Source organism: Xenopus laevis, chromosome 9_10S (genome assembly GCF_017654675.1).
Source record: "Xenopus laevis strain J_2021 chromosome 9_10S, Xenopus_laevis_v10.1, whole genome shotgun sequence".
Classification (NCBI taxonomy): domain Eukaryota; kingdom Metazoa; phylum Chordata; class Amphibia; order Anura; family Pipidae; genus Xenopus; species Xenopus laevis.
This window is the reverse complement of record NC_054388.1, coordinates 48,383,112-48,399,876: the sequence shown is the minus strand read 5'-3', so window position 1 is coordinate 48,399,876 and position 16,765 is coordinate 48,383,112. Positions and strand designations below refer to the sequence as shown.

At 42.9% G+C, this 16,765-nt stretch overlaps 1 protein-coding gene across 19 annotated transcripts in view; it reads right to left on the bottom strand.

Moving 5' to 3' along the window:
• clasp1.S (cytoplasmic linker associated protein 1 S homeolog) overlaps positions 1-16,765 on the bottom strand; it is a 103,757-nt gene that overhangs the window by 26,023 nt on the left and 60,969 nt on the right. For 5 of the 19 annotated variants that reach the window (XM_041577772.1, XM_041577778.1, XM_041577787.1 and 2 more), the window contains 14 exons: positions 15,812-15,979; positions 15,646-15,695; positions 15,220-15,375; positions 14,151-14,174; positions 12,617-12,724; positions 12,048-12,074; positions 11,443-11,604; positions 10,098-10,205; positions 8,397-8,459; positions 5,281-5,375; positions 3,957-3,980; positions 1,959-2,203; positions 1,273-1,336; positions 253-255 (listed from right to left, as the gene is read on the bottom strand). In XM_041577772.1, the coding sequence (XP_041433706.1) occupies positions 253-255; positions 1,273-1,336; positions 1,959-2,203; positions 3,957-3,980; positions 5,281-5,375; positions 8,397-8,459; positions 10,098-10,205; positions 11,443-11,604; positions 12,048-12,074; positions 12,617-12,724; positions 14,151-14,174; positions 15,220-15,375; positions 15,646-15,695; positions 15,812-15,979 (1,297 nt within the window). 19 annotated transcript variants of the gene reach the window in all.

The following is a 16,765-nucleotide window of genomic DNA, read 5'->3' as shown; positions in this document are numbered from 1 at the left end:
AACAGGTGATCAGTTTATCAGGAAATGTGCATTACAGGGAAATTTCAACCAGATGTGCACTAAACAGGCAGCTGCCCTGATGTGCCTTTCCTGGGCCACAGGGGCCAAAATCAGACTCTTGCACTATATAGGATAGTTTATGTAAATACATCTTGAGAGAGAGGTATGGGGGGGTATGTTTTTTTTATCAAGGAGGCACAGGCTATAGAGTGGAGACAAATAGAAATGCAAAAACAATTATGCAAAACTTACTCTCTGGGGTGAGATCCACAGCAAAGCAGAACATGCAATAAAACAAATCATTTGTTAGTATTTATTTTCAGTACAAACAGAGTCTCAACCCCCCATTTACTGCACAATAATAACAATTTTGTTGGTCTCAGATACAGAGGGCACTTGGAGACCCACAGCAGAACCATGAAGCATTGGACATTTCTCAAGTGCAATCTACTGTGTGGAGATAAACAACATTGTCTGCCTGATGGAGCTAACTAACTGCACCCAGACCCAAAGTACAGCAGATTTATTTACCTAAAGTGAAAACAGTTCTCATTTATAAGTAGGATCAGTCTCCTACGTTTGCTCATAGCATGTACAGAGAAAAAAACAAAAATAGCATAGGTACTGTACACTGTACTAAACAAAATTTAACAGGACCAGGCCACCTAAGTTTGGTTGTAGCCTTTAAAGAGATGTCCTAATACTATACTAGCATAGGTATTCCTCTAAGCACAATTCAGCATGAACAGCACCCTAAGTCTGCTCATAGTATATTTATTTTCTAAAAGAGAAACTACCAAAAAATATTTTCTGCATAATGAAAGACAATGTGATCCTAAGCAACTTCCCAATATTCATTATATAAAGTTATGTGTAAATGTCCTTGCTATTAATAGCAATGTTTGTCTTTTTCTCATCTTGGGCTTTGACAATGTAGTAAAAGTCTGTTTTCTTCAGGCCTCTTGCTTGGCTAATTTTTGCCGTAGTCAGAGACTGTTCAGACACTTTTTTGATAGCAAAGATATTGACACTACTTTCTATTATGGACAATATTGGAGAATGGCTTAAAAAGAAATTTTATGTCATTAAACCACTCAGACAGGAAAGGGGTTAACACACAGCATGCAAAAAAATGTCAGAAAAAGGAGCAGTAACCTGTAGCAACCAATAATAAATGGGCTTTCATTACTGCAGCTACAGCAAGTGCAAACTGACTGGTTTGAGTTACTGTAAAACATTAAGTCAGCCCAGGTTAGTAAATGAGTTGCTTACCTTGCTGTGAGGATCAGCAAACATCCGGGTGAAGATTTCGCACAGCCTTTTCAGTTCCACCCGGCTAAGTGATAAAAAAAAGGGATAATTTAGCAAAGTGGCCCTCACCAAATGTATGACATGAGAGGATACACACCTTTACCTTCTATTGAGGTTACAGTACAGCAACATGCTATTTTGGTTTGTAGCTGGTGGCTAGGATTATTGACCCTTGTAACAAATCAACAGCCTGAATAACAGACTGAACAATAAACAAGTAGCATTAATTAAAAAAAAAAAAACCCCACTCATTATAATGCTTTGTGCTTCCCAGGATCCCCATCCCAGTTACTTTCACCAGAACAATAATTGAGTGTAACTGTGATGTTTGTTTAAGTGTGTCCCGGCGTTCGTTAATTAATTTTATGCAGATTGTGGGCTGGTTTAGAATGTAATAATGTGACTAGGCAGGGGGCGGGTCTGTAACTCACCTAAGTGAAGCCTATGATAAAGGGAGCTAATCCCGAAACGCGTTAGGTGTTTTTAACAGCACTAATACAATAAAGCCTTTTTCCAGAAGTGCCGTCCAATACATTGAATTTGCCATGTTAATATAGTGGGGACACGGAGGACTGTGCATCTGGCAAAAGGCAAGTGGTGCGTTGGAGCGGTCTCTTATGGTTTGAGATTTACTGACTGTAACTCACCTAAGCAGCCTCTGACTCTTGAGCAGGTTCTGCAGTCCAACGAGTCCTTCCTTTCTCTCAGACCAGTTGGAGCTGGCACAGTGATTCAGCACCTCAGCCACATCTTCCGTCTGGCGCAGGTAGTGTGGGATGCCGCCATTCTTAGAGCTATAGGACCTCTCCGAGCAAGCGCTTGATGCATCACTGTTGGCATCATCATCAGAGTACATGCCGTATGGCTCATAACGCCTCCGAACTGGCTTCATCTGGGGGGGGGGAATATATTATCAATAGATGTCACAGCACCTTCCATAGGATCAAAAAAGCCTTTATTGGTTTACATGGCTGGGCTGGGGAGGAATGTCAAATGTCAAAGATAGGCTTTGCAAAATAAAAAATGTTTCTAATATAGTTAGCTAAAATGTAATGTATAAAGGCTGGAGTGACTGGATGTCTAACATAATAGCCAGAACACTACTTCCTGCTTTGCAGCGCTCTTGTTTTCCACTGATAAGACACTTGAAGGGGGCCACATGGGTCATAACTGTTTGCTTTTGAATCTGACCTGCATGCTGAGGATCAATTGCAACAGATATGTCCCATGTGGCACCCCTTAAAGTCACTGACTCAGAGAGCTGAAAAGCAGTAGTGTTCTGGCTATTTTGTTAGACATCCAGTCACTCCAGCTATTATACATTACATTTTTATCTTACTAGATTAGTAACATTTTTTATTTTGCACAGCCTATTTACCCAGTTTTTATTTTTAGAAGAAACAGTGCTTCTACAACTAAATATTAGTTCAGTGATTCAAAGGAAACAAAATCTTGAAACATTTTTCAGTGTATACAGTGAATGTTTGAGTTTGTAAAGAACAGCCTAATATTCCCTTTCTTCAATTTCTGAAAAGGAATGACATTTGATACATTTTCATCATGTTTTGATTTGGAATAGAATGTTCAGTATTACCAGTGCATTTGCGTCTATGGAAATAAAAGCTATTATAAGGATTTTGAACTTTATTCACTTTTTTTAAACCCACTGCTATTATTCTGAAAACTTTATTTGAATCGACGTTCAGTCTGATGAGTATCCAAGGCAAAGCTATTCTTCCATATGTAGCCGGGGTGCACAGTTATAGTGTATGTATATCCACGAATATGAAAGAACCGGCACGCCAATATAAAAAATCTTCACCTTCATTAGGACCTTTTTCAAGAAAAATATATAAGCTGTGGGGGGCGGTTTACAGGGAGTGTATTACAATTTCAATCACACTGTGTCCTTGACAGCATTATAAATATTTCTGTTGTGGAAGAGCAGGAAAAACGAGTTCTGCGGGGGCCCAACCTGCTGGCACATGTCCGGAGGGTACCACTGAAGACATCTTTGCCTGTGATACTATCAGAGGGGTAAGTGAGGGTTGTCGATACATTACCGGAGCTGCACAGGACACGGATCACTGAAACATTTCTGGCACACTGAGACTCAGGAAAGACAGAGCAGTTACTGCACATTAACACTTTCCTTACTAGGGCTCAGAGAGAAAACACACCAATATCAACAAATGGTGTCTGCATTGGTGCAACCATTGCTGAAAAACTATGGACAATTCCCAAATGAGGTTTGAGGGGAAGATTTCTATTTGCAAATGTTTCAATTGCAACCCAGTTGGCACACAATGCATGGTGGATAAGGAGCGAGTGGAATGTTCTAGGTCAGCGTCAGAATGGTAAATGTTGCCAAGCACTAAATAATGCCCTAACGGATTCCGCGTCTTTCTTAATACACTGGAGCAGCACAACTACTGAATACATGTTACTGCTGACAGAGGAATATAAAATAGATGTGATCAGCAGTCGGAAGGCAGAGTCACAGGAAGCAGAGTCAGTGCCACTAGGGAGATCCACGATCCCATGGAGTTTTTACACAGCCTGAACACAAGAGGATGTTGCTACCAATAAACACAAGGACCAATAAGCCTAGGCATATAGGGGAACTACAGGCACAGATCTCATACCTTATTTCTGGAATCTCCCAGCAACTGGAAAGAAGAGAGAAGCACATTAAAAGGGAAACAACACACACTGCTAGAAATCTACATTAATTGGGCACCCAGAATACATGGTGTTTATAATAGGGGCAATGGCTGCCAAAATGTGTGAGGCAATAATGCACAATATCAAAAACCTGAAACATCGCATCATCGCAATATTATCCTCTTTCTGACTAATCATAACATTTTTTAATAAAGCACCAAAAATGCTGGGTTATTTTCACTCGTTTGAATTCCACATTTCATATATTTATGCAGGTAAACATTAAGCGTTCTGTTCCATCTGGTGCAGAGTGCAAAGGAGAGAAGATATGAAAGATTGGGCCTGATCTTGTACATGAGTGTATAGCTACAGTTCCTGCCTTAAAGCTTAACTAAAGAAGTAGCTAGAAATGTTGTACATTGTGTTTTGGGCTTCTGTACCAGCCCAAGGCAACCAGAGCCCTTTAGCAGGGAAGATCTGTGTCTCCAAAGATGCCCCAGTAGCTCTCCATCTTCTTTTCTGTTGATTCACTGCACATGCTCTGTGCTGTTGTCACTTACTGAGCTTAGGGACTGATTTAAAATATACAGTATGTATACAATAAAAATATTGTAATATAAGGCTGATTAATAATTAATACAAATAATTACAAAGAAAAGCAAAGAAACCAGTGCACTTAGCATCAGAATTGAATAACCTGCCCTGTAGCATCAACTTATATTACAGGCAAACCTCATTTTCTGCTTGATAATTTGTGACAGGCCCGAAGCTTAGCTTCTCAAAAGCTGCTCAGAGCCCACTGAGCATGTGAGTGTCACTGACACTTTCCAAGATGGTGAACCCCTGTAACAGGTTTGAAATCTTGGATCATTGCCGCTATTGAGGAGCTGAAACCTAAGGCTGATGTAATAAGGTCATAAAATACAGCATTTTTAGTCATAGGGTTTAGTTCTCCTCATTCAGGCTAGAAACACTAGCCCTAGTATAAAAGTTTTAAACCAAATAGAAATCTCTAGACCTTCTCCCCAACTGACTACTTAATAGAGAATGACATTATGTATGCTTTCTGTGCCCAATCAAATCCAAGCAACACAGGCCACTGCCAATGTCTTGGCACAGAGCAGACACACAGCTCTAAAGGGAAGGATAACAGCCAAATTACTTGTTATAGGCAACAGGAGAGACCAGAAAATAGAACTGCAGCAGCACATTCACTTTAAATCCCATTGCTCTGTATTCAAGTGAGAGATTGGGGGGTATTTACTGATTCCTCCCTCAAGAACAGAATTCTGTAAAGCCCCTTACCAGAGCATCTGCCACAGCTGCCTCCAGATCTGTGCTTGAACTCAGCACACGCATTGCTGAGGGGATTCTTCCTGGTTGGCTGATCCCAAAACGATCTGCTCAAAAAGAGAGAGAGAAAGATACTGCATTAACACACACAGTTTAAAGACACACAGCAACGTGGTGCACTCCTGTCTGCCATTATAGCACCAATCTGGGGTCCCACTGCCAAAATCATGGGAAATGGGTCAAGAGAACAGAGCATCCATTCTGGAACCCTACCCAACTGCTTCTGATATCAGAACTTGCAGCAGGAGGGGACTACAAGGAAGAATAGTAAAGTCAATCACAGTGAGGGCTGCGCTGCACCCCATAGAATTGACACGTGAAGGAAGTAGGGTATTCTTCATATTGTTCTCATTCAGCACGGAAAACTCTGTATCCCTCACATATTTTATACCTGGTGTCCGCACTCTAACCGGTCTTTCTTTTTTCGTGGGTGCAGGGTCAAATTGCGATATACAATAGTTCAGAAGGACCCACACTTCATGTACCGTGAATGTAACTTTTGTTTCCCTTATAAACGGCGAGTTCTGATGTCATCAGTTATAAACAGCGAGTTCTGATGTCCTTTCTGTCATGACTCTTTGTGTACTATAATAAATAAAGTACCCCCAGTTGCAAAATATGAGGATATTAGAAATTACCTCGGAGTTCCATGACCTGTATAAAAACACTCAGCCTTCGGCCTCGTATTTTTATATGGTCATGAAACTACTCGGTGACTTATAATATCCTTATAATTTACAAGAGGGGGTACTTTATTCAGTGTGTGTGAATATCCTTATAATTTACAAGAGGGGGTACTTTATTGTGTGTGATTGTGTGTGTGTGTGTGTGTGTGTGTGTGTGTGTGTGTGTGTGTGTGTGTGTGTGTGTGTGTGTGTGTGTGTGTGTGTGTCAGAATTATCAGAGTTGAATGAGAACAATATGAATGCCTCCCTCCCATGTCAACGCTACAAATTTTTTTTTTCTTATGTCAACTGTATGGCGTGCGGTGCAGCCCAACCCCAGGCTCAGCTGTATTAGCAGACACAAGCATTTCACTAGTAGGATGATTATGAGTGGAGACTATGCGGAACTGGATTCATGAAAGGAGCTGGATGCAGGATGAAAAATAAGAAGGGAATGACAGGATGGAGAAACTTTTAGCAAAATAAAGGAAAATATTAAAAGCAACCCCCCCCTATGCATTACATGGCCTTGTGCGCCCACACTGCTCACCTGCCAGGGACCACTCAACCCTTAGGCAGCCCTAGCCATTGGCTTTAAGGACTGTACCATGCAGAACACCAAATTATACAGAAAATATATTTCTTGAGCCCAATGAGTGGTTCAGCTTAGCACACTCACCTATGGAAACATCCCTGTCCAATGACACTGGGACTTGTAAGATTGAGTAAGATGGGTCAGTAAGGCAGAACCTATATCCAATGATAAGATTCCACACAGACAAGATGGTACAGTGCAAGTGATTCCTAAGTGGCAATCAATTACACTGGGGGGGTCACAGGGTGCAGAAAAGGACATGAAGCCCTGAAGGAGGCAAATGGCACCATCAGGTCAGAGCATTGGGGGCAGGGAAGCAGCAAAACAGGGTCACCAGGGTATGGCTTGAAAGGCAGGTATGGATGAATATGTATAAATCATAATAACACAGGTTTCTCCCCACTGCACCATATAAACCCATTCCAGCAGCAACGGGTACCTGCTCCTCATAACACAGGGGAGTCAAAACTCGCACCATGGTAACCCCAGAGTGGGTACTCAGAGCACATGGGTAGGTTTATATAAACCTACAGACAGGCAAGGTACAAGAGTCATTACTTTCTAGCTTTTATAGCCCTATGAAAAGTGCACCTGCATTGGTTTAACCCATATGCTGGAGGCAACATGGGAATCCCTTCAATTCCTGAACCCAGAAATATCTGCACACACAAGTAAATCTGTTCAGTAAGCCTTGGGGATTGTTTGGGGGGGGGGGGTATAAGCAACTTTCCAATACACATTGTGTCCCTTTATAGTCTCTACATTGCTGATTCTGGCTCTTGAAATAAATGTAGCAGAAGCTGGCAGCTGAAGTCTTAGCTACCGGATCCGTACTTCTGTTAGATTATATCACTAGTCACAATCAGCGAGGACTATAGAGAATAACAAGATAAATGGCCCTAATGTCACCATGGCTCTATAAATATGTGGCTTGTGCAATAAATATTCCCCAGTTTTTCTTTATCGTCTGCATACAAGACACATTTTATTGTATCTGCCGCAGCCTCAGAGATAAAAATGTTCCCTATTACCTCACCATGGGGTCCCCAATTCCTGGCCTTGTCCTGTGCCCACCAAGTACCTGCCTTCTCTCTTTGCCTTCAGCAATGTATGTGTACAGCCCACTCTCTGCAGCTATGAATGGGAACAGACTGCAAGCAAAGATCCATAAACCTTTAGAAGTGTGAGCTTTTAAAGAATAAAGGGACTTTATATTAACTCCCAGCAACCTCCTGCATGACTCTAAAAGAAAACAAAGTGATGGTTTCAAGATTCAAGCAGCATGACACAGACCATGGACATGACGCTTGGCTGCAAAACCTAGCATGGAGACACTGCTAATTATCACATGGCAAAGAAACTAACTCTCTCAATGGGCAATATCTGCCCCGATTCTGTGGAAGCAAGCAGAGCAGCCATTTTCCTAGAGCGTGCTTTGGCCTTCCAGGCGTTGAACTAAAACTAGCAGTAGGGCCATACTGTTGCACAACTCTCATTGCTATATCTTATTCCTGAGAAACAAAAGGAACATTTCCCACTGCCTTAATCCTACAGAATGGGTCCCATAAAGGAATGTGCCATCTTGAATAGGAGGAGCTAAAAGCGGACGCTGAAGATTCCTAGCACTGTGCCTGGCCCCATACAGTACCCCTCTAGCTTCCCATTACACAGTGCAAAAATGGTGCCAGGTGCAGCCCTCCCATTAACATGACACAGAGATTATGGATAAGGATGTGACATGCCGGCTGCTGATGGACAGAACAAATACACAGACTGATGAAGCATGCATGCAGTTAGCATTGGTTCACCTGACTGCCCCACAGAGTCGGAGGTGGAGAGGGCACTAGTGGACCTGGAATGACGTCGAGAGGCTGCAAGAAGAAGGAATGGCAAACACCTAGTGGGTTAACACACACAGAGAAGAGAGCACACATACAGAACCCTCAGATCAGATTAGACAGTGGTCGCTTCTCACAGGGGAATAGGTGGAACCAGGAAATGGAACAGAAAGCAAAGCATGAATGGACGCCGGGCTGAAAACATCTGTATGGACACAGCCCTGACTGGGGAGCAGTTACAGGAGAAGTAGCCTTGATTTACAAGATTGGCGTCTCGTACTTCAATAAGGTATTATCAAAAATTGCTCTACTTAAACCCTACCCATTACAGTGTAAGAACCATTCTCTTTTGGATTTATATTGACATTTTTAAAAAAAAAACAAAAAAACTCGAGCAACAGAATTTTATTTAGTCTTATCTGTATTATAAAGCCTATCACAGCTGCTCAGGCTCCCTTTCTGTTTGTCTGTCACGTCAGTGGGACTGGGCAGTTAAAGGAAACAAACGAGGGCTCTTATGATTGGATCTGATCCCATTGCTTGTTTATGCCATTGCACACAAGGGGCAATTCACCAGTTAATTAACCTTTTATATGACGCAGATTGTGATATTTTGCAGTTGGTAATCGGCAGTTTGGCACGCACTCAGCAGGACTCCAGATAGCGGTAAAAAATCTCTTTACTTTATTGCACAAACATCTATCATCTTAGTCTATCGTTGCAGTTGGTATTTAAATTTTGTTTTTTGGTTTTTTTTTTTTGATTTGTCGTCATTACTTTGCATTTTGTCTAGCTGCCGTGCAATATAAATCTGCAGCAGCTATCTGATTGCTGGGGTTTGATTTACCCTAACAAACAGCCAGTAGATTGAATTAAAGACGAGTATAAATATGAGAGGCCTGAAAAGAGAGAGAAGCATGGCTTTTTCATAGCTGTAAAGAGGGGGGGGGGGGGGGGGGAGAGGGAAAAAAACCCCCAATAAAATGAAGGCTAACTGAAAAGCTACTAAAAGGACAACTTGAAAGTGAACTACCCCTTTAATAAATTGATCACTTAGCATCTCTTTTTTCTCTAGTCGGCCCTCCCGTCAGTGCAAACGTATGGGTCATGTCCAGGTTCACCTCTGGAGGCAGGACAGAAGAATTGGTCTCTTGACCCCTCCCTCAGGATATATAGGCTTATTGCACCGACAATTCGGGCCTACTAGAAAAATATTTATCGTAAGTATAAATCCCTTTATAGCTTAATATAGATTCCAGAATGGGGACTATTTGTTCCAGGGAGCAATGCTGCCCCCTTTGGTACACCATGTGAACTGCATGAGCGTTTCCGACTTGCAGAATATGACATCACAGGTAAATGCCTTTTGAGCCCCCCTTCTTCAAGAATCAGGGCCATTCCCTTCAGGGGACTGAACTGCACCTAGCAAATCTCCAACCCTGGCTGAGCAACAAAAAGAAAGTGCTTGCACTACTTCCTGTAGCGAGCCATTCAGGGCTGCTAGATTCATTTGTTGCAGAATGTAGTGCAACAGCCATGCAAACACCTGCCACTGGGTATGCAATTCAATGAATCCCTTTAAGAAATGGAGAGAACATGGCAGCTGCTGCTGCAAGAGAATATTGAGGTCGGGAAATATGAAGCAGATATGGAACTCCTATCTGTACTCACCCAGAGGAGCAAAGCCCCGGGCAGGACTGGTATCGCGGCTGCTTTCCCGGCTGGTATCGCGGCTGCACCCCTGACTCATGCTGGGTCGGGGGATACGGCTGCTCCTTGCTAGCATGTGGTGTGGAGAGTCAGCAGGTTAATAAAACACATTTCATAGAAGAGGAATAGGATAAAGCTCCCCCCAAGAAGCAGAGAAGGTTAATAGTATGAGAAGGGCAGGTTCTACCACCCCAAGCATGAATAGGAAGCAAAGGCATGCAGAGCAACGAATTACACCACCCCTATAAACGATACCCTGCGCCCTACCAAGCTAACCATCATAGACAGCAGTTCCTATTTCTTAGGCAGTGCACATGTGATCAGTACAGAGACTCCGTTACTGCATCACTGTAAGTACTCATACAGATTGTAATGTGCATCCCCACACTGGCTGCTCCTCTGTACGCTATGGGTTACTCATGGGAAGGAAAATAATTAGTACATTACTTGGGAACACAATCAATTCATAAACAAGTCTTCCATTCGATTTCTCTTAGAGACTACAGATCAAATGATATTGTATATACACAGAAGGTATAACATATACACACAATTAATAAGTGTTTCCCTCTCATACACATGGAAAATAAAAAACTCACACTCTTCTGGTCACTGCACCTATAAATATATGTACATTAGGCACAACACTGCTGATACTACACCAAGAGATTGTAGCTCCACTGCTCCGCCTTGAAGTATCACAGCAATGTCTTAAGCCTCCCTCTACCCTAGCTATTATCATAAAAATGCCCCCGCCAGTTAAAAGGGGATATTAACTCAAACATATAAATCATATAAACTTTGATGATTGATGGATTGGGGGCACATTTGAGCACTTTTGCAATTCATATTAATTTTTATTAGTTTGAGTCAATTACCAGACTTTTAGCTCAGATGGGAGTCAGCAGCCCAAGGGCTAATTGAAGTTATGCAGTGAAATAAGTCATGGACAACATGGGCCTTCAAAAGCCTGCATAGCAGTATAAAATGGTATAAAACTGCCAATATCTCAAAAAACACTAAAGAAAATGAACATAAACTGTAAAGCAACCCAGGGTAAAACCCTGAATACATTGCTACCAATTCATATGTTAGGCTTTAGATTTAACCACTCGATGGAGCTGAATCTCAAGACAAATGGAGTCCTTCCACTGGGCATAGACATACAATATTCTAGTTGCTCCTGCACAGACAGGTACAACACAGTTTACCCTCCCCCTCACCTTTATGAAGTTATTTTGCACCCTACACAATACAATTGCCCAAGCCTGGTAAAAGAAGGGGCTGTGGCACATTATATCCTTACCTAAGACAGTCCTGCTTGGGCTGGTCTCCCTGCTGCACCCCTGGCTTCGGGGAATCTTGCTTCTCTTCTCAGAGGGCATCTGGGGGACCCTCTGTGGGCCAGTTGCTATCCCGCCATAGCTACTTCCCAGGAGTTTTCCTGGTGAGCTGGACCGGCTTCCGGCTGCAAATGCAGAAAGAACAATTGATAGGTTTATTGGGTGGAATGAAGAAGAGTGATACCTGTACATAGTGTGTACAAAAGCCATGCATCATATTGACACGCACAGCAGATAATTGGCAGAGGGAAAGCCATACCAAATAATAATAAATGCTAACTGCCCACATAGTGATTTACTGTCAGCACAGAGTCGTTTATTGCTAGATGGGTTGAGCCAAGCCAGGACAGGTCTCCAGCATGAGCCCAGTTGACCCTTGAGGTGAAAGAACACATTAGCTAAAGGAAAACGGATCATCAGCTAAAGAACTCAAGAGTCTGTCATGGCGGAGAGAGCCGTACCAAGGATATGCAGAGGTGCCAAGAGCCGGCACAAAAGTGGCAAGACAGTACAATAAGGTTGTGACAGTATATATATAGACAGAGAAGGGAATACAAGAGACTCTTACCACTGGCAGGATTGGCCGATCTGGATCCTTTATCATGACAGCAAAGTAAAGGACAGCAGAACAGGATTAAAGGAATGTGCCAAAGAAAGAAACATCAACATGCAAAGCTTGTTAGTCTCTAGGCACAGGAAGTGGCAAAAAGCACAGGAGGAGGCTGCCTTTAAAAAAGACATGTTCAACAGTTATGTTTGACTGGTTGCAGATGGGAGTACTATAAGTATATAAAAGGTGCTCTTTTCTTTTTCTCTCCAAAAGAAAACTATAAAGCTGCCTTGGTGCTCAGATCAGCAACCCAGAGAACTGGATATATAATTCATGTATCCTTCTGTACCCTGTCCTTTTCACCCTTTATTGTAGCTGTCAAACAAATGCCTGGCTGTTAAGGAGAATGACCTTAACTACCAGAAAGCAATTAAAATTTTAGAATAAAACAAAGGAAGAGCGATTGCAAACTGGGGATGAGTAGCTATAGGCAAGCTGGACGTCCCTTTGCCCATCCCCAAGCAATGATGTCTACTATACTATTCCGATAAGAAGGCGATGTGCAGGAGAGGGATTGGGTTCCTTACGCTGTGACTGTGACACAACTTTGGCTCGACTACGTCCACGGGTGTCTGCTGGGGTAGAGGCCGTGCTGGTGGTGCTGCCGGAACTCTGCCTTCTAGTGCGAATACGACCTGATTTGGAACACAAAAACAGAGTTAAAATCCAGCTCCTCTTCATTCCGCAGCAACATGGTTATTTTCCTTGTATCGAGACAGGTATGAGGGCTCTTTATACACACAAAAAATGAGGAAAATTCTCATCGATTTTGTCTACTCATGGTCATTATGATCCATTCATGCAGTGATGACAAACTGTTAAATTGGGGGGCAGTGGGAGTTATATTTCTGAAGTTCAAACATCACTGCACTGTTGCAAGAGTAGATTGCACTGTGCTGTTTGCAAAGGCCCCGGTAGAAGAAACCACAACAATTTCTATATACAATCACAGGGACATGGACTGATAGTGAAATGCAAAGACACAAACACTACACTGGAATGACACAAACTGATCTGACAATAAACCAGGTGCAAGCACAGCAAGATCTGACTTCCTCCTACAAAAGATCCTCAAGCTCTGAGGTTAGCTCTCAGCTGAATGTGCACTTACAGTGGTGACCTCCTCTTGCATCAAATCAGATCCTTTATCTTTAAATACTCAATTTTGTACTCAACTCCACCTCCAAGACCCCTATGTATTACATACTTCATATAACATATACATATAATGTTTAGTCTGCCCCAGTGGAGCTTACAATCTAATCTCTGTTATACACAGACACTAGATGGGACACATTTATTGAGAAACCAGTGAACCTGCCTGTAAGAGCCAGAGGAGGAATCGGGAGCACACACCGGAAACCCACACAAACATGGAGGACCATACAGACACTCAGTTTCCTAGTTGAAATGGAACCCAAGGGAAGAGTAGTGATACAGCAATGCTCACCACTGTGCAACCTATGCCCTTCAGTATCCAGTCCTTTCTATGTTGACAGACATCATATAGATAATGACAAATAATAACATTACGATAAGGGTAAGATGCCACATGCACCCAGTTACCCCGCAGCAGACATGGCTCTCAGGCACATTTTGGTTTATCACAATCCCTATACAAAATAAGCAAGGTATCAGATATAGCTCTATGGTGAGAGAGGTATATTGGGTCTTTGTATCTCTGGAGGATTACAAGCATTCAGCTTGGCTGCTCCCATAACAAACGCAGTACAATCTCTTTGTTTGAAATAGAAGATTCCTTTAAATGAATGTGAGTATAAAGAGTACAAGGCGGAAGCACAGAGGATCTAATGCACAGAGCACTTCATTCTAGACTCTAGAGTGTGTAGGTGCAACACCTTGGGGCTCACAGTCAGCATAAAAGGGGTGCCAAGTAACCCTGGCATGGAACTGGAAGCATCATACATACAGACATGATGAAGGGTCCAAGCGCACAACAACATGCAGGTCACCAGGAAGCACAATGAATACTAGAGATGCCCTTGTGGGTTCCAGATACACAGAGGGACAAGACCTCTGCCACATAGACAAACTGCTTACCCTCCGGTTTAGATGTGGTACCATCTTTAGGCAAAATTAACATAGAAATAAAAATAGGGAAAAGGAACAGTAGGGAAAATTAGTGAGTCATGAGGCAGCTAGAAAGGTTACAGATTGGTCAGAAAGAATTAAGAGAAAAAAAACATGGCTTCTCAGTGGCGAATATACACTTACAGCAGGGGCTCCCCCAGATGTGGTGCTCACCTTATTAGTATGATCAGTTGAGTGATATCCTAAATGTGCCCCCAACACTCCGTCTTAGCCCCCCATGAGTTGTGTACTGAGGGTTAAATCTCTCGCTTGCACTAGAGCTTTTATGGGGTGGGGGTAGTTGTTAGAGGCCTTTTTATCATGCTATATAAAAATGGAGTAAACATTACCAGTAAAGTTGCCCAGAGCAACCCATCAGCAATTAGAAAACAAAAGCAAAATCTGATTGGTAGCTAAGGGCAATATCACCAGTAATATTTTTTTTACACAGCATGATAAATAGACCCCTTAATCTGGCTCACAGAGCATCAGATGTCTTATTCTGTATTGGGATACTGTCCCTCACAATGACAAAGTTATGGGGGTAAGATGCAGATATCACGGCAAAGGCAAAGTATATTAGGGCCCCAATGTAAGTGTAACCTGACACACATGGCAATCGATAGCACAGGAGTCCATATGGTACCGGGAATCTGCCCATTTCTAATGTACATATAGGGAAATTGGTGGGGATTCCACACTGAGCTGCTGAAGCACCCCCAATCATTAAAAACATAATGGTTGCCCATTCTCCTTGTTGTGCAAACCCTGTAATTTCTTTCACTCTCCATTGTCCCTACACATGGCACAGACACAGTATGATAGTGCCCCCATCTCGGCACAAGACCTGTCACCTTCTGCCCTGCCCCACTGTCCCCAGGTGATACAGGAACAAGGTTCTGGTGCCCCTTATATCAGCCCAAAGCCTACTACCTCTTGTACAGCCCATTGGCCCTACAAATGGCACAGGCACAAGGTGATGGTTCCCCTTTCTCTCAGCACAAAGCCTGTTATCTATAGGCTAAAAAAGATTTCTTACCCAGTGACGCATAGGATCCAGGTGGCAGGGCGGCAACAGAACTGAATGGGGCAGTGGAGGCTCCAGATGCTGCCTTCGTTTTAGAAGTGGCTGCTGCGTTCACATCGATGTCACTACGAGATCGCTGCAGGGACCCAGTGGTGGATTTGGAAGTAGCTGACGACATGAAAGAAGAAGTGGTGGATTCCTGCATTAAGTTTATTCTCCCTCACAATGCCATTGTCACTTTTACAGTGCTATATTACACCACTATGCACAGTGTATTACTGATTTTCCTACTCTCTGCATCTCTCTCGCTCTCAATGGCAATTTCCCCCTGCTGGCCTTATTTTGATCCTCTGGTCCCTAATGTGTATTGTGTCAAAGTCTCGTATTCAATAGTTTGGTGGAACAGACTGAGCGCATACTACATATGGTGAGACTCACCTCTAGACACAGTGCTTCCCGTGGGGCTTCTTTTGGCAGAGAGTGGACGGCTGTGAATCAGAAACAGAATTATAAAGGTTAGAAATTACTGCCCAGTTACATTCAGATTTCTAAGTGTTGGGTCAAACATTCCCAGTATTCTGTCTGGCCTCTCTAACCCACTTACTTGAGGCTTTCCTGGGAACTGGAGGAGGAACGGTCAGACTGGGGCAAAGAGACAATACTGTCAGAGTTCTTCAGATGGGACTGCAGGGCTTTCTGGTAGGAAGACTCCAATGCGTGGAACAGCTGCTCTGCCTCCTTACTGAAATGACCGTGGAATCCCCAGTAGCACCTGCACAGGAGATTAAGGCAGAACTGAGCCACAGACAAATGTGCGTGCAATGGGGTGCAAAGGAGCAAATCTTGGGGGCAACATACCACTATGTGATCTGATGAGGATAATCTACCCAGAAAACAAGAGGAAAAATGGGCCATGTTGCAGTCTATAAGGGGAGCAGTCTATGTCACTGTTAATAAAGTCAATATTTATGCCTCTATTCTTTATGAAGGGAATGCAAGCAGAGCAAGAATACAACATTGGAGGATGTAAATTTCGTTTTTCTTTAAATTTTAAACATCTGCCCCAAACGACCAGCAGGTGGCAGAAAAACAAAGGGGCAGGGACCAATGGATGGAGGCAGGAGACATAACGAGTTTTGGTGCAGAGCGCTACCCCTGCTGCTGACTCTACAGTCTCTGCTGTTCTTCCTTCAATCCCTTCCCAAGGGGGTTGCAGGTTTAGGGAAGAAAATACAACTGCAGAATTTCTGGATCAGATCAGACCCCACCTGTACCAACAAACTGATCTAAAATATTAAATACTATAATGAGCCGGTGTTAATTAGACCATATTATAATAAGAGATAAGTAGGGTTTATAATGCATAGCAGTGATTTTAGGTCTGTGCCACAGACATATCAGCTGTTTCCCACATGCCTCTTATCGTTAGACCTCACTTAAATCTCCTAATTGTTATTTCTAACAAGCCTTCAACCAGGGCTCACTCCCTCTCCCTGCCCTAAAATCTGCCCGGCAACTGGTTTTCTTTCCGAGTCACATGACTCAGAAGAAAGCCTGT